The sequence below is a fragment of the Zootoca vivipara genome, chromosome 13 (genome assembly GCF_963506605.1).
Source record: "Zootoca vivipara chromosome 13, rZooViv1.1, whole genome shotgun sequence".
NCBI classification, from domain to species: domain Eukaryota; kingdom Metazoa; phylum Chordata; class Lepidosauria; order Squamata; family Lacertidae; genus Zootoca; species Zootoca vivipara.
In genome coordinates, this window is record NC_083288.1 from 48,030,979 (window position 1) to 48,055,031 (window position 24,053).

General features: G+C 51.8%; 1 protein-coding gene across 1 annotated transcript in view; it reads right to left on the bottom strand.

The window, feature by feature from the left end:
* ACIN1 (apoptotic chromatin condensation inducer 1) overlaps positions 1–24,053 on the bottom strand; it is a 35,643-nt gene that overhangs the window by 3,098 nt on the left and 8,492 nt on the right. Inside the window, exons 4-15 of the mRNA XM_035134784.2 lie at positions 18,310–18,398; positions 16,949–18,190; positions 14,863–15,102; positions 14,611–14,711; positions 10,544–10,682; positions 5,027–5,072; positions 3,655–3,800; positions 3,403–3,558; positions 2,578–2,728; positions 2,323–2,468; positions 2,103–2,210; positions 926–1,033 (exon numbers count right to left, since the gene is read on the bottom strand). Coding sequence (XP_034990675.1) covers positions 926–1,033; positions 2,103–2,210; positions 2,323–2,468; positions 2,578–2,728; positions 3,403–3,558; positions 3,655–3,800; positions 5,027–5,072; positions 10,544–10,682; positions 14,611–14,711; positions 14,863–15,102; positions 16,949–18,190; positions 18,310–18,398 — 2,672 coding nt within the window. The remainder of the gene's footprint in view (positions 1–925; positions 1,034–2,102; positions 2,211–2,322; positions 2,469–2,577; positions 2,729–3,402; positions 3,559–3,654; positions 3,801–5,026; positions 5,073–10,543; positions 10,683–14,610; positions 14,712–14,862; positions 15,103–16,948; positions 18,191–18,309; positions 18,399–24,053) is intronic.

A 24,053-nucleotide genomic window follows, 5' to 3' on the forward strand; every position in this document is an offset into this window, starting at 1 on the left:
TTGGTTGTTTTCACTGCACGAGAAGCCCCGACCTCTTAAGATGCTACACTCCGCCTGCGTTCTACTTTTAGGAGCCTTCGCCTCTCCAGACCCTGCTGGACCACAAGTCCAAACACTCCTGACCACTGGGCAATGCAGCCAGACATCCGTTCGCCTCACTTCAAAAAGGATATTGCAAAATTGGGAAAGATTTGGGAAAGGGACAAGCAAAACAATCGAGGGGGTTGAAGAAAGTTCACAGCATTTAGGGGTTTGGGGTTTAAAGAAAAGGCGAGGACGAAGCAATATGATGGAAGATTATAAAATGCTGTGTGGTGTAGAGAAAGTGGAAAGAGAAAAGGTCCCCTCCTCTCATAACACTAGAAGGGCATCCAATAAAGTTGAAGGCTTCAGAAGTACTTCTTCCTGCATGGCATAACTGAACTGTGGCTCTTGCATCCCCAGGAGGCAGCAATGGGCACCAACTTGGATGGGCTCCAAAAGAGAATGGGTCCCATTCATGGAGGAAAAAGCTATCATTGGCTACTTGCCATGATGGCTCTGTTCTGCCCCCTGCAGTTGGAGGTAGCAATGCTTGTGAATACCAGTTGCCGGAAACCACAGGAGGGGGAGAGGGCTGCTGTGCTCAGGTCCTGCTCCTGGGCTTCCCAGAGGGCATCTGGTCAGCCAAAGCAAGACCAGGATGGTGACTTGAAAGCCACTGGCCTGACCAGCAACGCTCTTGTCTGGATGGCCGGCCCCAAGTGCCCCAGCCCCGCACTGCTGTACCCCTCAAAAGGGGAGGTAAACTGAAAGACTTATTTAAAAATGGGGCTCCTTCTCCCCATCTTCCCAGCTTACTGCATACAGCCTCTCCTGAGACATCGAGGGAACTGACAGCAACAAATCCCACCCTCTATTCTGCCTGATCTCTCACAGTTCATACCTCATCTTGCTCTGCAAAGTCTGCTGATAAGAATTTGGGGTTTGATTGTGGCCACTTGACACCATGGAGGGCGTTGCGAGTTGCTACCGCTTCTTCCACTGTTGAATACTGAAAAGAAAAAGGGAGGTGAAAAGGAAGGAAGATTTAAAAAATAAAGACCAAGTTTGGTTTCCCTTCATGCTTTAGAGCAGGGGATTGTCACTAAGTGAGCACAAGTCCTATAAAATGTTCGGTCGACGAGGTTCACGGGTGGCTCTGGGATTACGCTCCAGTCTTGCATACGGCTCTCTCTCAAATTTGAGTTTTAGTGCTTCAAAAAGCAAGTCTTTCACCTTCAAGGCTGCTACCACCCTTTCCTGGAGAAAGAGTGAATAGTTCTTCCCTGATGGGAAAATGTGCTCTAATCCTGGCTTCATTCAGTGTACAGTCATACCTCGGTTTAAGTATGCCTCGGTTTGAGTACTTTCAGTTTAAGTACTCCGCGGACCCGTCTGGGACGGATTAATCCACTTTCCATTACTTTCAATGGGAAAGTTCGCTTCAGGTTAAGTACGGACTTCCAGAACCAATTACACTCCTACTTCGGGTTAAGTTTGCTTCAGGTTAAGTACACTTCAGGTAAGTACAGACTTCTGGAACCAATTGTGTACTTAAACCGAGGTACCACTGAACAAAACCTATACACCGCTTGCTTGCTTGCCTGATGAAGTTATCAATGAGAAAAATTAACAATTAAAGACATTCAAAATAACAAGGAGTTAAACTTGGTTGAAAACAGTCCGGGGGGGGGGGGCAGAACCTCTAGGATCAGGAGTGGGGAACTGCAGGCCTGGGGTCCAAATGCAGCCATCCATAATATATCTCTGCCTGGCCCTCTCCCCAAGCCATACCCCACGGTTGGCCTCGCTTGGCCCCTCCATGTGTGCTTGCCTGGATGGAAGACAGAGAGGGGCCTTCAGGTGCGTGGAGAGGCAAGCCCACTGTATAAAGGACAAAGATGACCTTGGTTTCCCTGCCCGCCTTTGCCCCCGGCCCCTGGAAGGCTCCCGGGAAGGGAATGAGGCCCTTGGCTCTATCCCAACCTTTCCCAGGCCATCCGCCAATCCGTTGCAGGGCACTTGCGTTCGAAACAAGGATTTGCTCCTCTGAGCTGGGGGAGGCGGGGCGGAAAACTCACTGTGACGTAGCAGTGGGACTTGATCTTGTCGATCCAGAAGGCTTCCTCCACGAGGGTGCCTGTCCGGCCCAGCAGCTCCTTCAGCTGCCCGAGAGTGAAGGGTCTCACCTGCGCAAAAGGATGCCGCCGGGGTGTTAAGGCAGGTGCTGCCCCCAGTCCAGTGGCTGCTGGAGGGCCACCCTCCCCACCCTACCCCACCCCACCCGGGTCACGGACTCACCAGGTTGCAGATGTGGACGATGCTGCTGACTTTACCGCGGGGCGGAGAGGGGACCTGGGCTGTGCGGACAGGGTCGTCGATGGTGATGGAGACGCCAGAGCGCTGCTGGCTGATGGAGCGCCGCGTCAGAGTGTCGCTCAGCGTAACTACGGGGCGGGATGAAGGGGAGTTGGGGCTCAGAAGCAGGAACTCGGACTTTCCGGCCCCCGCTTGTCATTCCGCCCCTGCAGCCTCCCCTTCTCCCTCGCCCCGCACCTTTTTTCACTTCGTGCTCCACGGGTGGCGGCAGCACGACTGCCTCTACGGCGACAGCGGGAGGGGCCTCGGGCAGCTCTTCCTCGTGCGCCTTCTCCTCCTCTTCCTCCTCCTCTCCTTGGCCGTTCTCTTGACCTTCAGCCGGCACCACCTGGGGGGGAGAGAGAAAAAACAGGTTGTGTTTTTCAGGAGCGAGGGACAGAGGGCTTCCACTGGAAGCAGCAGCAGCAGCAGCAGCGCCTGCCATGTGCCCAATGGCGTAGCCAGAAAAACACGCAGACGGGCTTAGCAAGGGCAATAGGCCTAGAGAGCAACTGGGAGGCGACCTGGCTCAGCTTCATCTCATATGTAAACACCTCGGATGCTACACCTCACGGCTCGTTCTCAACTGACGGAAATGGATCTACTGAAAGAGAGACTCTCTTGGTTATCTCTGTTTAGCTCTGTTTAGTTTAGCTTTTCCCGGGTATTGCTTACTTGCTTATACTATGAAAAATACGACTTGCAACATTTAAAAAAGCACCAACGTGAAGCCCAAAAAAGGAACGAAAGAAAGAAAGAAAGAAAAGGAAAACCCAGTTGTCTTAAAGATATGCATTTTCAAGGGGACATTGTTCTACCCCTTGTGCTAACTTAGGCAGGCAGTTCAGCTGCCATCCTGAGCAGGCAAGACAATGTGGAGGTTGCCTGCCTACGGTGGCCTGGAGGGGGAGGCCCCCAGAGGCTTCCCTTGCAGTTCCACTCAGAAGAGGCTCCGGACCACATTCCTGCGGCTACTTTCTGAGCCAAAACGCCCACCCAGAGCCCACCGCTGACGGGACGAACCTGTGTGACGGTGCGGCAGATCTTGAGGGCTTTCTCGTGGGGGGGCTCCTCCGGGTGCCGCTCGGCCTCATCTTCAGAGATGCGCGAGTCGTCGGCGTGCAGGTCCACCACTGCCTCCTGCCCTCCCGTCGGTGGCTTGATCTCAGGGATCAGGCTCTGGGGGGGGAGGAGGACCAAGGGGGAGGGGTGGGTCAGGCCAGGATTTAAGGAGCTGTGCCGAGCCTAAATAGAGCCGCTGTGAGCCCAGGGTACCTTGAGGGACTCTGTGGTGATGCTGATGGAAGGTTTCTTCTGCGTGGCGGCTGTGCTGGCCCCCCAGCGCCGCTTCCGGCCTCCTGGCTGCCCTCCCTCTGTGTCACTGTTTGTTGCTGCCGCTGTGCCTTTGGCCACCGATGACGCTGAAATCAAGAGGGCAGACCCAAGGCTAAGACCCCTCCCCTCGCAGGGACGCAGCCTGCTCTGTTTTTCAGTGAAATGGCACCTCGGAGGCAGAGGGGGGTACCTCCCTGGCGCCCTCAGGTTCATCTCTCAAGGGATTAATCTCTCGAGACAGCTGCAAGGGCTAAGGCGTAGTCTCGAAGGCTTCTGTAAACCCAGGTGGCTTGGGCAGGAATGCACTCTGCACATGCTCAGTGTCAGGGAAGATATGGCCAGCTCCCCTCCCTTTACTCCAAAATCCAGCCTAAGCCACGCAGTGATGACAGGGGAGGGGAAGGACGAGGAGCTTTGTAAATGTTTAAAGGTAAAGGTAAAGGGACCCCTGACCATTAGGTCCAGTCGTGACCGACTCTGAGGTTGCGCGCTCATCTCGCATTATTGGCCGAGGGAGCCGGCGTATAGCTTCCAGGTCATGTGGCCAGCATGACAAAGCCGCTTCTGGCTAACCAGAGCAGCACATGGAAACGCCGTTTACCTTCCCACTGTAGCAGTTCCTATTTATCTACTTGCATTTTGACGTGCTTTCAAACTGCTAGGTTGGCAGGAGCTGGGACCAAGCAATGGGGGCTCACCCCGTCACAGGGATTCGAACCGCCGACCTTCTGATCAGCAGGCCCTAGGCTCAGTGGTTTAACCACAGCGCCACCTGGGTCCCTTGTAAATGTTTAAAGCCCTGCAAAAACTACTTTAATAAGAGTGATCAGACAACCGATCCTTAATATTGCACTAAAAAGAGATCTGCTTTCTTGAGTTCCAAGGGAGGCAGACTTTCCCAAGAATCACTCATACTCAGCCCAATTTGTGGCCATCTAACATGAGGACTAGAAGCTTGGGTCTTTCTTTGGAAAGTGGGAGGAAAATGGGCCGGGGGGGGGGGGAGAAAGACACGCTGGCACTTTTCTTCGTCTATTAAACAACATGGGAAAATTCCCTCTGGCCCCACTAAGACCAGCCCCCTGGGTAAAGGCCGACATGCTGTGCCTATACCTAACCAGATTTTCTCCTGGCTAAACCCATCCACCGCGACTCCAGAAAATGCAGCAAAGGCTGCTCATTGCTCCTGGTTTTCCTTCCCCTCAGAACTGCCTTGGAGTGGCGGCAGGGGGAGATCCCAGGAGAACTCCCACCCTTCTCCAACATGTCCGGATGCCATGTGTGGTCGCTGGACCAGGGCTCCTTTACTTACAGACAACAGATATCTTCCTCTTGAAGGCCTTGGGCTGAGTTGAACCCTGCAGAGAAAAAGGGAAGGGGGGAATGGAAAGAGAGAGAAAGAGAGAGAGAAGGGAGGAAGGGGAAGGAGAAAGAGAGAGAAAGCCCCGCATAGAGGGGGTAGTCAGGTCAGCGTCAGGGGTTTGGAAAGTGGCCGCCACACCTTTTTTTGGGGGGGGGAAAGAGACGAGGGCATAAGTAATGAAACAGGGGCCCAGATGAGGAGTTGGGGAGCTGGGCAAGGGTCCTCTGCTGATTCAGGAATAAAGTAGAGATGGCAGAAGCCCTACGCCTCACTCTGCCCCCGCTTGGTAGCTGTATGGCAAGCGCAGCGTCTCCGTGGGAAACATGCTGCCAAAGGGATGCCGATTACGAACCAGGACCTCTTTTGCCTCTCAGAAGTTTATTTGGACTCGAGTCCTCACGAGCGCAAGAGGATCAACACAATGCTCCTCCATGAGCCTACTCAGTCTCTCACAACTGACGCTGGAGGCCCCATTCTCGGTCCTAGAATCACAGAAATGTAGAGTTGGGATGTACCCTGGGGGTCATCTAGTCCAACCCCCTGCAATGCCGGAAGCTCAACTAATGTAAGTTAGTCTCGATGGGTGGGTACAAGAGACAGGACTTATTGGTGGTGGCACCAAAACCTCAGCTTTCTAGCTTGTTCTGAAGATGCAAGATGACTTTCATGAATCATCTTAGAAATGTAGTAAGACATTTTACTGCTGCTTTTTTGTTGTTTTAATGTAGTGGGTTGGCTATATATGTGATTTTTTCCCTGACATTATATAAACATCTTTGGGGGTTTTAATTGAAAAGCAGGTAGATAATACTAAATAACTGCTGCATTGAGACAACATACACTCTAACCCAAGGGCTAAAGATTCTATTACTAGAACACAGATAGAAAGAATCCCTAACTATTAGGACAAACCTGGATGGGATATTATTCTAATTACTTTAATTTTGAATGGTTCAGATAGGGGAAGCTGCTTGTGCATCAATACATGATAGCTATTGAACAAGGCTGGGCGACTTTTATTATTTTACTTTTAAACCATGCCCCTTCTGGTAAGAAAACGTGCAAGCTCTCAAGTTAACACAAAACTATTCAGCTTTCCATCCTGCCCAATGAAGGGCCCAGTGTACTTGAGACCTTGCCAAATTTTCACACACGCAGAATACAACCCAAAGGGCTTTAACTCTTTTCTAGGCTACGGCGAGAATTTAAGGCAGCCTTGTGATTAGCTGCTCAAAGCCTTGGAGAGAAATGGATGGCTCTTCCCTCCTTTTCTTTTTAAGCCAGTTGTGGCACATTAATGAGCAATGCAGGCAATATATTCACAAGCAGATCCTAAAGAGGATAAACTTCAATGGGCATTATCTCTGCAAGGCGAAATGGGCAGCCCAAGTTAATTCCAGGATAAGAGAGGCTTTCACTGCTGCTGCTGCTGCTGCTTTTAAACAAAGGACAAAGAATATCCCAGGTGTCGGCAATGAATTTTAGCCACCACACTACCTGCAATGCTTCTAGTCCTCATGGAGTCCATTTGGCCCAGGCACAGCAGTGACACCACGGTTGTTGGGCCCAACGTGTATTTAGGTTCTCAGACGCAACAGGCAATTATTCAGAGACTGGCCGTCTGCCATGTAACTATGTCTCAACACTTTAGTTGGGATTCCTGCATTGCAAGGGGTTGGACTAGGTAGCCCCTGAGGGTCCCTTCCAACTCTTTTGATTCTGCATTGTTTCTCACACAGATTTTCTTTTGTTAAAGAAGAGGCCTTTCCAAAGTTCCACCGCTTGGTTTTCGGGGGGGGGGGGGAGAGGAATGGCCTTCCTGTCTAAAGTCAAGCATTGAGCTCTCGGGCCTGCGTTGTATGCAAGGGGGTCTGGAAGCCACCAAAATGCCTCCCTCGGTTTCCCTGCAGCTCAGCAGCTGAGAGCCCAGGCGACAGCAAGGCCAGGACCAGCCCTCCCACTTAACCACAGCCACTGGCACAGGGAGGAAACCACATCATTCATCTGCCCTCCACAAGAGGAGAGCTTCACACCTCGTGGGGGTGACCTGGGACCAAGCCACAGGGAACCTTTGTGGAGGCTCCCACGTGGCTTTAGCCCCATGCTAATTAATTAGGCTTCAGCAGGGATAAAGGAGGCGCTGATGCCAATTAAGGAACATTGCTAAATCCTGTTCCTGAGAGGCTGGTGCAAAAGCAGCAATAGGGGAACCTGGAAGCTTCCCGATGTCGAGAGATTCCAGTTCCCATCAGCCTCAGCCATCCCATGGCCAGTAGCCAGGGCTGATGAGAGATGGAGTCCAGCGACACTGGAAGCCCCTCAAGCTCCTTATCCCAGGTGAGCAGAAACAGCCAGCTTGCTAGCATCCCCTTTCTACGTCCACTTTATTCCTCAAACAGCAGGTTCCCAAGGAAATGGAGGGAGCAGGTGGTTGGGAGTCAAGTACCACCCTGTTGATAGCGTACCCCACAGTCTGAGCGAGGATGGGGGCTGGACCAAACCAGGTTGATGCAGGAACTAGCCTCAGAGATCCCCTGCTCCCTCATCATTAAAAATAATAATAAATGCAGGGGAGGGGACCCTCCATTTAAACTGAAACATGACCCACCCGCCTACCCCAGGGAAAGTTGCAAGTGATACTTTTTTTTCCTTTAAAAATTAATTAAACAAAAAATTAAACAAAACAATAAAATCAACAAAATTAGGACAAGTGCTCCAGGTACCCTCTCACACCTGGGGCAGGGTCTTCTGTTCAGCCAATCGCACCTCAGTGTGTGCGCTGTATCTAGGCAACGGCTGGTCCAATCGGAACGAGCCCTCCCTGGCCTGAAAGGTGCGTGCTTGGTTGGGTTGGGTGACAAGAGAGGTGGTGGTTGGTTGGTGGTAGGTAGGAACCTAGCGCTTGATTGGTAGGTGGTCGGAGCCAAGTGTCCCAGAGGAGAGAGGGCGAGACAGAAGCGCCTCCCCCACTGGCAAGGTGCGGTGGGGGGGAGGGTTAAGGCATCAGTTCTTGGCAGGCAGAGACTGGGCCAATGGAGAGCTGAGCACCACCGGTGGTGCATGGCAGCAAGAGTCCCGTGACGGGCGAGGGACTCTGTGATGCCGGGCGGAAAGCGTCAGCAAGCATAATGGAGAACAGAATTCGTAACGGGGCAACCGTCCAGACCACGTGCGGAAAGAGGACGGCTGACATCGACAAGTCCTTTTCTGGAAGAAGTGCCCATGTGGCGATTCAACGGCAGCAAATGCAAGTCCTTGAGGGGGAAAGACCTCCAGAGAACCCTACGTAAACAAAGTCCCCTTAGGCAATGCTTGGCAACTCCAGAGAACTCTGTGGAGGTGGAAGTCCTTGAGGCATGGCGGAGAAAACACGGCCTTGCGTAAGGAAAAACCCGTGCCGAGCAACGAGAGCTGTGGAAACTGGTTAACTTTGCACACCAGCGGGATTGGAAGGGGAGGCCACCTTCAAATTTCGGGAAAGCCTCTCAAGATGCCGAGTCCCAGACTGAGCGGAGGAGCTGCCGGACTGCTGCAGCTTCTCAGGAACTGAAGATCATCAGGCCGGGGCCTTATTGCAGATGGCCAAGCGTGATGGAGAACTTGCTGGGAGTCTCTGAAAGCAGACGTTTGCTCCCAAGGTGATGAAGGAAGCTCTCTCAAGTTGACTTCAAAAGAACGTTTGGTTTTCAGAGGCAGACAATTCTACCGCAGAATAAACGGAGTCCTTGAACAGAAGCACCTTGAGTGGTGGAAGGAGGCGTAGACATTTCCAACGGGTGGTAAAAGACACCAAACAGCACCAGGCGGGCAACATGAGACTTGAGTGCCCAGAAAAGTCCTGACATTCCTGGAACCGTTTTGCTGATACTGTCGACCAAGCAGGATTCCAACAGCAGCGCTCTTTAAGATTTTGGAGATTGACTATATATCAACGGAAGGCAGAACGGGTCCCAAGGACAAGATGGCACTCTCTTTGACGGACAGGAGAAGAGGCCCATGGATTCAGGAAGAGCCACAGCGCATGTGGGGCTCCCAGACGAGAAGCTCTGTGGTTACGGAGCCAGAGGGCTTTCCACAAAGTGGAGAGCGGTGGCGGAAACGGTCCCAGGAGAGGCCTAGTATGTTGTGGCCCCTCCAAATCTCTCATCCACCTCCACGGGTACCTGTCTGTGCGGCCTGCTCAAGTACGTCTGTGCTCTCTCTCTCCGGTTCTCTCTCTCTCACTCTCTCTTTCGCACTCCCGGTGGATTGGAGCCTCTTTAAAACGGGGATCAGAACAAACGAGTCCAGAGGAGAATGTCAACGGGGTTGTGGGGGGAAACTCTCTTTAGGGTGAGGGGGAAGCAAGGCCTGTCCCCACCCTCCCCTCTTCTCAGCAGCACAGAAAGCAGTCTCGCGCGTGTGTGCTCGCGTTACGTGCGTGTGCGTGGGTGTGTCCTCAAAACAGCCCTGCCTCACCCCGGCCGAGATCCGCCACCCCACCCCCACCCCACTTTGGAACAGAGGAGATGGAAGAAGCCAGGTTCATGCCCCGGCTCAGGGTGGGAAGAGTCAAATTTGGGAAATGCAGGGCAGGGAGGAACGTGGGCAAAACGAACCTTTCGATAACATGACATTCAGCAAACACATCAATAGTTAACCCTCCCAAAATCCAAGTTTGGCTGCTAGCTGACTGCAGGAGGCCCAGTTTATGGGGAGAAAGAGGTATGTGTGTGTGTGTCACTATCTGGCAAATCCATGCAGACGATATTTTGCATTAAACATTTACACCACATTTAAGGCCGGGTGAAGTGTGGTGTGCCACGCTCAGGATTCAGAACTCTTTGCCCCGGGAAAACCCAAATTATGCAGCAAGGAAAGCGGAACTCTTGAGTCCCACCTAAATTATGCAAACGGGGCATATTTGCATAATTTCATCTTCGTTTTTCATAATTCATTCCACACCACTTTTACACAATTTATTCTGGTTTCCCTAGCTGCGCATAGGGAGGTCAAGGAGTTCTGCAGAGCGCTGGAGACACTTCTCCCTTCCCCCAAAGCGCTGGACACCTTCCTCAGAGACATTCATGCAACTCTTATTACATAAGCATCCAAGCTAGGAACGTGCTTCTCGGCTGATTCTGATTTAAATAATAATAATAATAATTTAAACCCCAAAAGCTAAGAGTGTTCCCAGAAGTTCCCAGCACCCTGGCACCTCAGGATACAAGGGATGAGAGGAAGCTCTGGATTGGGGAGGGGATTAAATTAGAAGCACCTGCCCACCAAGGTTATGGGGTGGAACTGAGAACTGAACAAACAGGAAGCCAGAGACCCACCAGCCCTGGGCACATGGCTGACCTCTCTAAAGAAGGTCTCCCCACAAAAGTCCCCCCTAGGCACCTTTCCACAGGACCTCAGGACTGCCTGCCCCATTGCACCCTGGGGTCCCTTGCCCATCTGCCGAGCGGAGCCCCAACACACTACCTCTTTCTTCTCCTCGTCTTCGGGGCCTGGTTCGGGTCCGGGGGGCTCCGCAGAGGGGTGTTCGTCAGGGCCAGGCTCAGGGGCCTCGCTCTCTGTTCGGGGCTCGGACGGCTCCATGGGCACCTCTTGCTTCTCCTCACTGTGCAGAGAGAGGGAGAAGTGGTCACTTATGGCGTGGGGTGGGGTGGGGAGAACATGGCCATCTCTTCTTGAGAGACAGAAAGCACCTTGGGGAAAAGGCTGAGGCCTAGGAAAATACTACTTGTTACAGCCCTGTGGAACCTTCTCCTTGGGGGTCTCTTTCCCTCTAGCTACCATTACCCCCCATTTCTTCCCTCTTGGCCACTCCCCCCAAAAAACAGCTTTGTGAACAAATATGCTCCAAACAGCCTAGCTTCTCCCCCACTCATGTAACCTTCCTAGAGGTCATTTGGGCCTTCAAGGAACCTCCCTCCGACTGTCCCAGGCTTAATCTCAGCCCCAGAACCTGTGAATCTGCCTGAGCACATGAGGAGTACCATTCTGATATCCAATGCATAAAACACAGCCACCCCTCCCCCCCCCACATCTGGTGTTAGGGGTCAGAAGATAGCCCCTGAGCACCTTCCCTTTCAGAGATCAACCACAGATCCCTAAAATAACAAACAATTTCCAAAATTATGAGCCCTCCCTTCTAAAGCTCTTATAGACACACTTCACCCCTAGAATGTCACCAAAGGCTGCTTCTTTTGTCTTCCAGGCCACAGAATCCCACAACCAAATCTCTCCCCACCCCAAATTGCTCTCATGCAAAGCCTCCCCCAAAGTATCACAACATCCCCATGGGTCCTCAGAGGCCTGTCCTTAATAAGAGACCAGGGAACTGCCTGCCACAGTGAGGCCTGTGGGGAGGAAGGGGAGGGGGGGAGAATGGACCAGGGAGAGACGGACAGACAGAGAGGGAAAGGAGATGGGAAATAGGAAGTCTGGGGAAGAAAGACACGTGCATTTGAAGGGAGTGGAGGGAAAGAGCCAGTGTGCAGCTGGAAGGCAAATAGGAGGAAAGAAATGGAAGAGAGAGGAGGGCAGGCAGGAGAAATATTTGCAGAAACAGCAAAGGGAGTGGTGGGGAGGTGTTGTTGAGACCAGCTGGAAGGGAGTAGAGGCAGAGTCCAAGGAAAGGAGAAAATGAGAGGAGAGAGAGATGCTGCAAAATGAGGGCCCTTCAGAAAGGGGAGAAGCAAAGGATTGCTGGAGGAGAGTGACCCTGTCAAATAAAGGGAAGAACTGGGGAAAGGGTGGGGGCATGACAAAGCAGAGGGATGGAGGGAAGGAGGGGGGCTAAAGCCAAGAAGGGAATGGAAGAGAAAATGGATGGCAGAGGGGCCCGGAGGAGGAGGAGAGGGGGAAGGGAGCAGTGAGGCAGAGAAAGGAAGAGGGGGGAGGGGCAGGAGGCAAGTGAATGAATCGGGGGAGAATGAATGGAGGGGAGAAAAAAGGATTTACGCGCGGGGTGGGGGTGGGGAGCAAGCTTGGAGCAGGATGCGGCCGGCGAAGGGAGAGAGAAGAGGGCTCAGGAAGGAGATCGGGACAGATCTGGCAGCGGGTAGGGAAGGAGAGGCGAGCGAGATGGGAATGGCGCAGGGAGAGCAAGGCGCGCGGGGCGGGGGAAGGAGGAATGAAGCGAGGAAAGGGAAAGGGAGAGCGAGGCGACCCGGCCGGGAAGGACGCGGCAGCAGGCGGCGGAGCCCGGGCGGGACTGCGGGGAGCGATGACGGGCGAAGGCCGGCCAGAGGAGGGGACGGGCGAGTGAATGAATGGATGGATGGATGGGAGGGAGGGAGGGATGGAAGCAGCGGCCGCGCTGCGCCAGGCCGGGCGCCCCGTCTCACCCTCCCTTGCTCTCGGAGAGCAGCATGGCCCGGCCGGCGCTTCCTCCGCTCCGCCTCTAGTCCAGCAGGCGCCGCAGCGACGCGGGGCCGGGCGGGGGCGGCGGCAGGAGCGGCGCAAGCAGCGTCAGGAGCGCACCGGAGCCGCGGACAGGCGGCGGAGCCATCTTGCCGCCGCCGTCTTTCCCAGCAGCCCCCGGGAGGGTTTGGGGAGGAGGGGGGAGGAGGAGGAGATGGAGGGATGGAGAGGGGAGAAACCGCGGAGGAGGAAAGGGCATGAGTGGGGGTGGGTGCCAGAGGAAACGCGAGGAGACCGGAGGGGAGGTGATGGGCGGCTGCAGAGCCCAAGCAGCAAATCAAGGCGCGCCCTCCTTGACACACACACACACACACACACACACACCCGACCCACGCTTTGGCCTCGGCACCGCAGCTTCTTCCCCCAACCCCTGCACAACACCCCACTTCCATGTCACCCCAAAAAGAAAGGGGGGAAAACAACACGTCTGCAGAGACTTTTTTGGGAAGTGGGCTGCTCTCTTGGGGAAGGAATGGCCACATTTGGGGAATGGGCGGGGGGGGGCGCCTTCCCACACTTCTTGGCTGTCAATGATGCAGCCCAGCCAGGTCTGGTCCTTGGCATCTCAAGGCAATGGAGAGTCTGTGCCTGTGACAGCAGCGTCAACAGGAACAGCTTCCCCTGCCCTGTCTGCCGCACAGCACTGGGTCATGAGCAGGAACAGGGAATTGTGCCCTGTCCCATCATGGATAATGATGGGAGGTTACTGGACTTCTTAGGGGTTTATCTGGTTGGCCACTGTAAGAACAGGGTGGTGAAGAGATGAGCCAACGGTCTGATCCAGCAAGCTCTGCTTACTGTGACCTACTCCAGTAAGATCAGGGGGACTCCCCACCTCCCCATCCTGGCCACTATCAGGTAAGAAAACTGGGCGGCAGCACCGGCTTTTGGGACACCTGTGCCCTACAAACCAGTTGCATTGTCCCTCCCACCCCAAGTTATTTCGTTTCCCGTGTTTGTTCCAGTGAGAAATTGCCCCAATGGTGCAAGATCAGTCAAAGGAGGTTCTCCCCCTCACCATCCCTTGAAAAGCAACTCCATCGCCATCAGTTTGGCCCAGTGGACGGGTCCAGTCCCAAGCAGAAGCAAGATTTTGTTGGAGCATGTTGCTGCAGAGACTGCAGCTGCTTTTGGGGGTGGTGGTGAGCCTTTAGATAGAGTACAGTACCTAGCACAGAATGGGAACTGCTTAAACGCTGTACATGTGTACACTACCGGCCTAGCCTAACTGAAGTGGGGTTTCAAGCAGCCCAGGGTGATGTGAAGCAGCTCTGCTGATACCAGAAGCATCTACCTGACCATGGTTGATCTGCACCACCAAGATCCAGAAGTCATGACACCTTGACACTAACGAGGCATGCCAGCTGTTTCCATCCACCCCTCAGCCTTGGACCATACAGACCACTTTAACAAAATCAAAACTTTTGAATCATCATAAAACCTGTAATAGCATAATCTCTCTACCAGAAATCAAGTCTCCTCGAATGAGAGGTGCAAGAGGAAGGGCAAAGAACTGAGCAGTCCTTAGAGCCTCTTGCATGCAGAAGGACTGGGGTTAATTCCCGGGTGGCATTTCGTGGCACGACTGAGAGGCTCCCCCCTGACAGCACTGAGCAAGGTATATGTCCCTTAGGAGCGCACAGAGGCTGGTTTAGACAGAGACCCCCTGATCATACTGAACTTAACAAGCACTGCTGGGGAAATAACAAAGTTCAGCTAGAAATATGTAGTGTATCAGTCCTGAATTTCTAAAACAAGTAAATTCGGCTGGAAATTTCTGCATTGCAGGGAGTTGAACTAGATGGCCCCTGGGGCCTCTTCCAACTCTATGACTCTATGAAATCACCTCTTTCCCCCAGAAACCCTTCCGCAGCCCGCTCTGCACATGCCTCTGACCACCCACGTGTTCTGGAGCTCAAAGGTGAGCCAAACGAAGCCCTGTGTCACATGTTGCGTTGTGTGGCATTGCTGTGTCGTGGCCTCAAGCCAAACCTGAACTCCTGGGCCCGCTGCCGCCCCAGAGGTTCCCTTCTCTATGCGCCTCATTCCCCAGCGGTGCGTGTGGGGCTTGCTCAGCCTCCACCCTCCGCTGCCTGGGTCGCTCGGCCTTGGATACTTACTTTTCGCTGTGCCGCTGTTCAGATGGGCGGTGTGGCTCCGAGGCAGGGACCCCGCTGTCGAGGCCACTGGCCTCCATTGGAGTGGGGGGCTCTGGGCTGCCCTGTGGGGAAAGGCTTAGTTTAGCAGGAAGAGGCCACAGGGTCAGGCTCTCAAGACCTCCCCCGCCCTGTATGCGCCTCCCACTCCAAAAAAGATGCTCGTATGGAGCAGGCACCCCGCCCTGCAACCCTTCCTCTCCCCCCATTCCGTACTCGCTCTGGAACTGTCATCTCCATCTCCTCCTCTTCCTGCTGTTCCTGCTCCTGGCCATGGCTGGGGTGTCTCTGGGGGTCCGACGGCAGGGGAAGGGTGTTTCTTCGCTCTTCCCTTGGGCTTGATGACCCATCTTGCTGGGACGGGGGGCTGTGGCGTGGGGGGCTCTCCCCTGTTGGGGAGGGCTCTTTGGTGTGGGGGTAGCTGGTACCGTCCCTTGAGGCTTCAGGGCTACGGGACTGAAAGCAGAAAAATAGGTGGTTTGGGTTTTTTAGATGGCTGGCTCCATCCTGCCCACCTGAGGAAGGCTGCATTGAAATGAGAAATAATCCACAGACACGTCTCCCCTGCTGCTCACAAGCCGGGGAAGGCACAATCACGAAGCAAGCTTGTGACTGGATTAAAGGAAAGTAAACTGAGCCAGTCAATTAATTGATTAAATCCGCAACCTGAGAAAGAATAATAGTTTGGGGGAACATGCTTTCTTTGCTTTTAGATGATGATTCACCAATGTGTCACAGTTGGTATAATTTCAGAAAAGCCCTGCCTCTCCCATTAAAAAGGGAACACCTCTTAATGTGTTTGCCATTTGCAGTTGCACATGTATTTTATTTTATTTTTTAAAGCTGCTTGCCAGTTAGGTGGAGTTACTTTTTTTTTTTTACTAGCACAAGTGATTTTTAAAGCAAGTTTTAGATCTCTGCGATTAAAATGACTATCAAAACGGCCGTGCTCACAAGAGGCTCATAGCTCTCAGCACCCTTGAACATGCTTTATAGCTAACAGCTATTGAGAATGGTTGTGCGGACAGAATAGCCCAGCATCTAAAGTTATGAATCCTTAAATATGCACAAGAAAACAAACAATGCACTGAGACAGGATTGTTGCTTTTCTTTTTTTTAAGAAAAAGAATCCCCTCTTCCACACACACCCTGGGTTTCAAACGCTTGTGCAAATTCAGTTTTCATGCAAGCCTTACAATGCGTATTTTTAAGTTGCTCAAGGCAAGCTCTGCCTTACACCAGGGACTGAAAAATTTGGCCAGAGGCAAGTGGGAGGCATCTGAAGCCTGGCAGCTTCTAGTTGGCCAAGCTCCGCCCATGATCTCCCATGGATTAGCTTGCCCTGAGCTAGGAATGCCTGTTTGTTCTTAAGCAGCATCTCGCTTTGAGCCAGACACTCTCCGAATGCCCCGTCTCACGGCAGCTTCAAACAAGGCTCTGGTGATTTAAGCAGGGGGCAGCATCTAGACACAGAGATCAAATGCTGAGCTGCTAGCCATGGGCCTTTTTCACCCCGTCAGAGCACATTTGTTGCCCAGAAGTCAGGGAAGGACCAGAATGGGGCACGTTTCCAGGGGGAAAACATTGCCCTGCTGCTCTGGAAACTTCACCTACTGTTTGAAGCCCAAAGGTTGGTAAGCAGCAGCAGAAGAAGAAGACAGTACATGATCTCAAGTATGGGGATGCTGCTTGTAGCCTGGTAAGTGAGCAGCGTTCTTCAACTTGGGGTGCCCAGATGTTGTTGAACTACAACTCCCATAAGAAAGCACTGGGGAGGGGGAGGATGGGAGTTGTAGTCCATCAATACCTGGGGTCACAGGCCTAGGGGAAGCTGTCATAACAGAGAAAGGGCACTTATATATACACCACTGATGACCAAGGGGCTGGCTAATTACAAGGTGCTTTGAAACACCCGCCAAATGTATTGTTTCTCATTTCCATAATTAAAAAAAAACAACAACGAGAAGGGGGGAGGGAATCACACACATGAAAACCCTGGTGGCCCCCATGGATAAAAAGACTGGGCTGAGGTGGAGGAGAGCTGGATTCAAATCCTTCCTGCTGGGAAAGGGGCCCTCAACAGGTTGAAGTGGTAATAAAGTAAGAAAAGGGGGGAAGTACTAGGCAGAGGGGGGGGGAATGTCAGGTGTTCAAGAAACCACTTTGACTCTCTGGAAAAATTGCACAATGGGACCATCCAACCAGGACTGAATCTGTGATCCTGAACAGACATGATAATCCAGTGTGGGAAGCCCAGCTTTTTGCCGCCTTCAAGTGAGTCGGGAAGAAACTGGGCACTCACCTTTCTGCTGCTGCCGCTGCTGGAAGGCGACCGGGACCGCGACCTGGAGCGAGACCTGGAGCAGGAGCTGCTGTGCCGCTCGGAGCCAGAGCGGGACGGGGACCCCGAGGCCCGCCGCTTCCTGGCAGGCGACTCGGAGGAGCCGGAGCGGGGCCTCCTGGTGCGGGAGCGAGGCTGCGAGCTGCCGCGAGAGCGGGACCTGGAGGAGCTGGACGCCGACGAGGAAGAGCGTGAGGAGCTGGAGCCTGCGGGCCTTTCCCGCGGGCGCTGCAGGGGAGATGGCGGGTGGCTGGGCTGTTCCTCTGGGGGGCCGGGGCTGGCGGCGGCTGGGACTTCCTGAGCGGGGGGAGATGGCTGAGAGAGTTGAGGGGGGGGCTCTTCGTCTTCTGCAGGGCTGGGCCCGGGGGCCTCCTTGGTCAAGAGAGGGGGAGGGGGCTCCTCGCCCCCGTCATCCTGCTGGGCGTGTTGTGCTTCCGTCAGCTGTGGAGGGGAAGGGGAGGCCTGGACCAGGGCGGCAGCAGCAGCTGCCGTCTCTTCCTCCAGAGTCTTCAGGGCCTCGGCCGCTTCCTCCTGATCCTCGTCTCTCTGGATCTCCTCTGCCACCACCTGCTGCGGCTGCAGAGGGACCCCCCACCCCCGCAGGACCACCCCCTGCTCCCTTTGTGCCTCGTGGGGGGCAGTCGGCCCTCTCTCCTCCGGGCAAGGCCCCTCCACCTTTAAGGCTTCAGGTAGCTGGGCTGCGGCCTCAGCAGGCTGTGCCTCTTCCGGAAGCCCTGGCATCTCAGGGCCCCTCTTTTCCTCCTGGGGTTCCGCCTGTGTCACAGTTGCTGTCTGCTCTTCCCTGCACTCCGGGGCTGTGGGTTCAGCCTCCGCTAGGCCCTTTGAGGGTGGGAGAAGTGGCACGGCCGCTCCACACCCTGGGGCATCCGGGGTTTTGGCCGTGGCCTCTTTTGGCTGAGCCTGCGGGGTAATGGGCAGGGAAGGCTGGCATGCACCCTTCTCCAGGGGAGCTGGGGCGGCGGGCTCAGCTTGCCCCTTCGGCGTCTGTTTGGCCGGCAATGCAGCAGCTTCCTCTTCCTCCTCCTCGTCCTCCTCATCATCGTCCTCTTCGTCGTCCTCCTCCTCCTCTTCTTCCTCCTCTTTCACAGGAGCCCTCTGGGCTGCCCTCCGACTCCGGAGAGGCGTCTCTCGTTCTTCGCTGCTTGGGGCATGGGCAGCTCCGGGGGTCTTTACAGCTCTGGCCTGAAGGGAAAAGGAAATCACGGCATGCCTCCAACAGCTCTGCACCGGCCCTTCCTGGGGCAAATGCTTCACGCACCTCCCCACGCTGGCCTCCCTCAACCCGTGTCACAGCCACTTACCTGCCTGACTCGGGTCGGGTGCTGCTCCGGTCTTCCTGGCCCTTCTTCGTCAGATTCTTCCCTCTCCCGTGACACAATGCAGCTTTTGCCTAGCAAAGGAAGAGGAGGACTGTCAGCTGGGTCAGGTCAGAAATCGACTCTCACACAAGGTAGGCCACCCCAAGGGAAGCTCAGGTGGCAGCTGGGAGAAGCACAAGGTCCGGCATTGTGTTCTCACAGTGGCCAACCAGAGGCATTTTGGAAACCTGCCAGCAGGATTTAAACAAAGGAGCCCTCTCTCCTCCTCTGGTGTCCAGCAAATGGTACTCAGAAGCATTGCTCTCACCGACCATGGGGTCAAAGTACAGCCATCATGGCTAGTAGCCATGGATAGTCTTATTCTTCGTGAATTTGTCCATCCAAGTGGGCGGCCATCACCGCCTCCTGTGTGTGTGTGGGGGGGGGAGTTCCATAGTTCCACTGCGTGAGGAAGAACTTTCTTTCATTTAGCTGACTCGATTCCATCTTCACAAAGCAAACAGATCGGCTGCCAATCCATTTGTCCCCAATACATATAAAAGGGTTCCAACCCCACCCCAGTACCTTCATTTTTGACACTAGGAGCAGAGGAGACCGCCTGGTAACATCTCAGAACATTGGTCCATCAGTCTCAGTATGACCCACCCTATTCCTGTGACTACCATTGGTTTTATCTGTTTTAAAAATTGAATTCTTAATTGGTTGTGATGGCCGAGTTTTAAGTTGCTGTAACCTGCCCAGAGATCTGCTGATGAACGGTGGGCAATAAATTGAACAATGATGATGGTACACTAACCAATAGCAGTAGAAGAAATAATTATAATAGTACACAGACTAGCCCTACCTAGAGATTTCACTGGGGATCGAACCTTTTGCATTCTAAGCAGATAGTCTGCCCCCCGCAAGACATGGGTCTTCCTCCCGATTACTGTCGATGTGAGTACTACCAGAAGTCTCTCTTAATACTCACACAAGCAATGACAAACACAAGTAGTGTGAGTGTGTATGTACACACACACACACACACACACACACACACAGGGCTAGCAGCAAACATTCCCCTCTGCCAAGCCTCTCCATTTTGGCTGAAGTGAGAGCAGATGTGGCTGATCTCTAATCTTGCTGGAGGCATAGCCAGAAGTTGCTCTTCTCCCGGGTGTGTAAACACTCGAAAACAGGCTTGCCTCTGATCTACAGTGGAACAATACTTACTGATAATCCACATTCTGAACAAAAGCTTTGATCAACCGTGAGGATCAGCAGGCGTGCAAAGACACGGATGTGGCAACAGGGCATCTAACAGGGCATCGCCTCAAGCCTCAAGGTGTGGAATGCTGCCCGGCTGTTTGGCGGGAGCAACCCCACCCCACCTCGTCCCCCTGGTCATCCAAATCCCTCTGCGGCAGAAGCGTGTGCAAACACATCTTCTGAACAGAGAAACTGGGTGAGCGCCAAGAGGTTTGCAAATGCCTGTCTGTCTGGGGCACCTCCTCCTGCCCTCTTTCTGGGGCACCTCCTCCTGCCCTCTTTCTCTCTGGAAGCCAGGTACACGGGAGTCACGTTCTGAGCGGGTCAAGAGCACACACCTTTTAAAAAGCTAGACACTCAAATCCACACTCTGGAATCAACCCCACGAGTATGTTTCTTAGCAATTGAGAGGTGAGGCAAAAGCACATGAACCCTGTAGTTGCATAGCTGTGCTATAACAAGGAAAACAACATGGAACAATATGACTGAACACAGTGTACATCTCCCCCCCCTTTTTTTTCTTTACTTAAAACTTTTCAAAATCGCAGCCTACCCTACAGAACAAGTACTGTAAAATCTATCATGCCCGTAACAACCCAGACTCTCAATCGATAATGGCATCAGAATACTGTAACCAGCTCCGAACGGTTCATGTTTTCCGAATGCCATTTGTCATAGTCCATGCATTTCCGTAATTAACTAATGCAATCTTGCTGCATCGTGTCTGAATCTGACAGTCTACTAAAATGTCTGTATTTCAGAGCTATGAAAATCTGGCTTAAAATCATTCCATCAGACCTTTTACACGGTTACACCTGGTTTTAAAGCAAAATTGTCTAGATCAGGGGCGGCCCCATTCCCTTCTAAGCAACCTTTTGAGGACAACATACCAGAGACAAAAAGCTGGTGCAGCAAGGAGCATAAAAATTTCCTTTGCACAGGAGTTTAGCTTCCGCACACATGCCTCTCTGTCCTCCACCCAAACAAGCGAGAGGCATTATCAGAGCTCAAGGACACATTCCAGACAGGCTAAATAGCAGTGCAGCATTATCAGAATGAGAAACGGAGAATCTCGGTCCACGTGTTCCCCTCCCCCAAGTATGAGGCCCTATGGCGGTATATAAACTCAATCAATCAACCAATCAAGGCTGCAGGGAGGAGTTTGTAAGCATCACTTTCATTTTAGATCAACCACACCTTGCTGTGTCACCCAAACCTGACAAGCCGAAGTTGATCTTGACCATGGTTTGTTGAAACGGCTGCATCCAAAGTCAGCCATGCACAGAGAGTAGGAAGTTGACATTCGTGGAGATGGCTAATGTAGGTCCACTAATTCCAGTAGGTCTACCGTGAGTAGAACCTGGTTAGACACAACCAGAAAGTGACTTATTTCAACAAACCATGGTTAAGATAAAACATGGTTTAGGGTTCCGATGTAACGTCTGAAATGGAAGCAGAAGGCTCTGATTTTCCCATGGCTATTCTTGAAGAGAAGAGAGGGAGGGAGGGAGGGAGTGTGCGAGGGCAAGGTTTGCTACACTCATCCCCCCGATTCTAAAATCTGGGTTATGTGCAAACCTAGGTTGCCCCAGAGTTGGTGAGGCTCACGTGACATCAACACGAAAAAGAGCCTTTAGTGTCATTGGCCCAGTCCTGAGGAATGCTTTGCCAATAGGGCAGTGGTTCCCAACAGGTGGTCCGCGGACCCCCAGCGGTCCGCGAGCTATGCCAGAGGGGTCCGCAAGATGCTATTAGAATAAAAAATATATTAAATATATTTCGTATGATAACAGATTTTTTGTTTTGGCCGCTTCCTGCATGAGCAGAGTCTAGCGCAAAGCTAGAATTAGATAGAGGCAGTAGTTCTACTGTAATAATAATAATAATAATAATAAATTTTTATTTATACCCCGCCCTCCCCAGTCAAAAACCGGGCTCAGGGCGGCTCACACCAACAGAATTACAATAAAACATAAAAACAATTAATTAAAATACAGATTAAAATACAGTATTAAAATTTAAAATGCAGCCTCATTTCAAGTAGGCCATAAATCCAAGCCATGAGGGAGGAAAACACAGGGGTCAGGCTGAGTCTAACCCAAAGGCCAGGCAGAACAGCTCTGTCTTGCAGGCCCTGTGGAAAGATGACAAATCCCGCAGGGCCCTGGTCTCCTGGGAAAGAGCGTTCCACCAGGTTGGGGCCAGTACTGAAAAGGCCCTGGCTCTAGTAGAGGCCAATCTAGCCATACCAATGTATGCCGTTAGGTGGCGCTTTACAAACACTACTGTTTTGCAAAGAGGCAGCGTGCACATTCTACTAACGCTCACCTCCCCAAGATGCTTTGCGCGCGTCGGCTTCATTTGTGCGCTACTGCACAAGTACCCTGTCTACTCCATTCCCCTCCCTCCTCCCTGGTGCGCGCTGCCTCTTTGCAAAACAGTAGTGTTTGTAAACAAAGCGTTGTTTTTCGCGGAAGCTACAGTTCGCGTAGTTAAAAATGGACCATTAGTTAAAAAGTGGTTCATCTCATTAAGAACTGAAAATTAAAACTAACTGTATACTGATGGAGTACTCTGTTGCAACTGTAAAAAACATATAAATATAAAATATAAAAAGACTCTTAATTTGGCTCTCACTTTTTAATTTTAGGATTAGGAATTAATGGGGGTCCTTGTCACAATAGCGGCTCGATGAGGGGTCCTCGAGAAAATTTTGTTGGGAACCCCTGCAATAGGGATTCAGCAGGTGCCCTGTTTCAACCTATAATTGCCTGCTGAAAACTTGGCTATTTTAGAATGGCAGATTAAATTGATGGGCTATGCCGAAACGGCAAAAATGACCAGAAGAATTAGGAAACAGGAAGACCAACATTTTAATAAGAAAAGGGGAAAATATTTAATGTATCTTAAAAAGCATTGTAAACAATTAAAATTAGTGGTAGGATCCGAATGATACTTGTAGTTAATGTTGGACTACGGTTGTGATGGAGATTTAATAGAATTTTATTAACAGAGAAGATGCAGGAGGAAAAAAGTTAAAACAAGGACCCACAAAGGGGAGGAGGGAAGTCCATGGGAATTTATGGAATTCTCTTTTTGTTTTGGTTGTTTGATGACGGTTTGTAAATTTCAAAATTTGGAAAATTAAAGAGAGAGAGAGAGAGAGAGAGAGAGAGAGAGAGAGAGAGAAGAAAACTTGGCTATTTTGCCAGGCTTATGGGGGAATTAATAATACATCCTTCTATAACAGTCAGCCAATGGTCTCAGGTTTTAAATTAAATTTATATATGGGCAGTGCTTTTTTCTGAGGAGACGCCCTAAACATGTAGTGAATCTTTGTACTTTTCTCCATTTACTGTATTAATTTTGCGCAATTTGAACGATAAAATGGTGATTTTCTTGAGTCAAAATGAGAGTACCCCTAAACATTTTTTAAAGAAAAGAAGCACTTTATATAGGTATTACTTTAAATTGTATTGATATATTTTGATCTCTCTGTGGAGTGCTGTGGAGAAAACCTTTGCCCATGTGGTTCTCAACAGACTACAGCAGGGGTCAGCAAACTTTTTCAGCAGGGGGCCGGTCCACTGTCCCTCAGACCCTGTGGGGGGCCAGACTATATTGGGGGGGGGGGAATATGAACGAACTCCTATGCCCCACAAATAACCTAGAGATGCATTTTAAATAAAAGCACACATTCTACTCATGTAAAAACACCAGGCAGGCCCCACAAATAACCCAGAGATGCATTTTAAAGAAAAGGACACATTCTACTCATGTAAAAACACGCCGATTCCCGGACCGTCCACAGGCCAGATTTAGAAAGTGATTGGGCCGCGTCCGGCCCCCAGGCCTTAGTTTGCCTACCCATGGAGTACAGTCATTCACTGGCAGGGTCTATCCCGAGTCACAATACAGCTTTAGAGCTCAGAGGTCAGCAGGCAATGTGATTTTCTCACTGTTACAGCTGCAGGAGTATTGCCTTCTATATTGCCTTCATAGACCTGACAAGGGCCTTTGACCTCATCAGCCGAAAAGCGCTCTTTGCACTGCTCAACAAGATAGGATGCCCACCTAAGCTTCACAAGATTGTGTTTTTGTAGCAACAAAGGGTTTTTTTAAAAAAAATAAAAATAAAAATTAAATAAATAAACCGTCCCTCAATGTTATTTCCAAATTTCTTAAAGAGGTCAATAAATGGCTGACCTTCTTGAAGAACAAACATACACTGCCTATCCTAATGGGGGATGAAGAAGCAACTCATTTAGAGGGAGAAACCCACCAATTATTGATGCCTATATCCTGTTGCACAACCACAAATTTCAACATGTTTCTTCTTGCAGCATCCCTGAGGAAGGAAGACTTAAACATGACCTTGGTTAATCACAACCTCCAATTTTAAGTAACATAATCTACTCAGGGGTCCTTTTATCTTTACCTAAACTACTTAATGGTTTTATATCGTTATCATGAAAGTT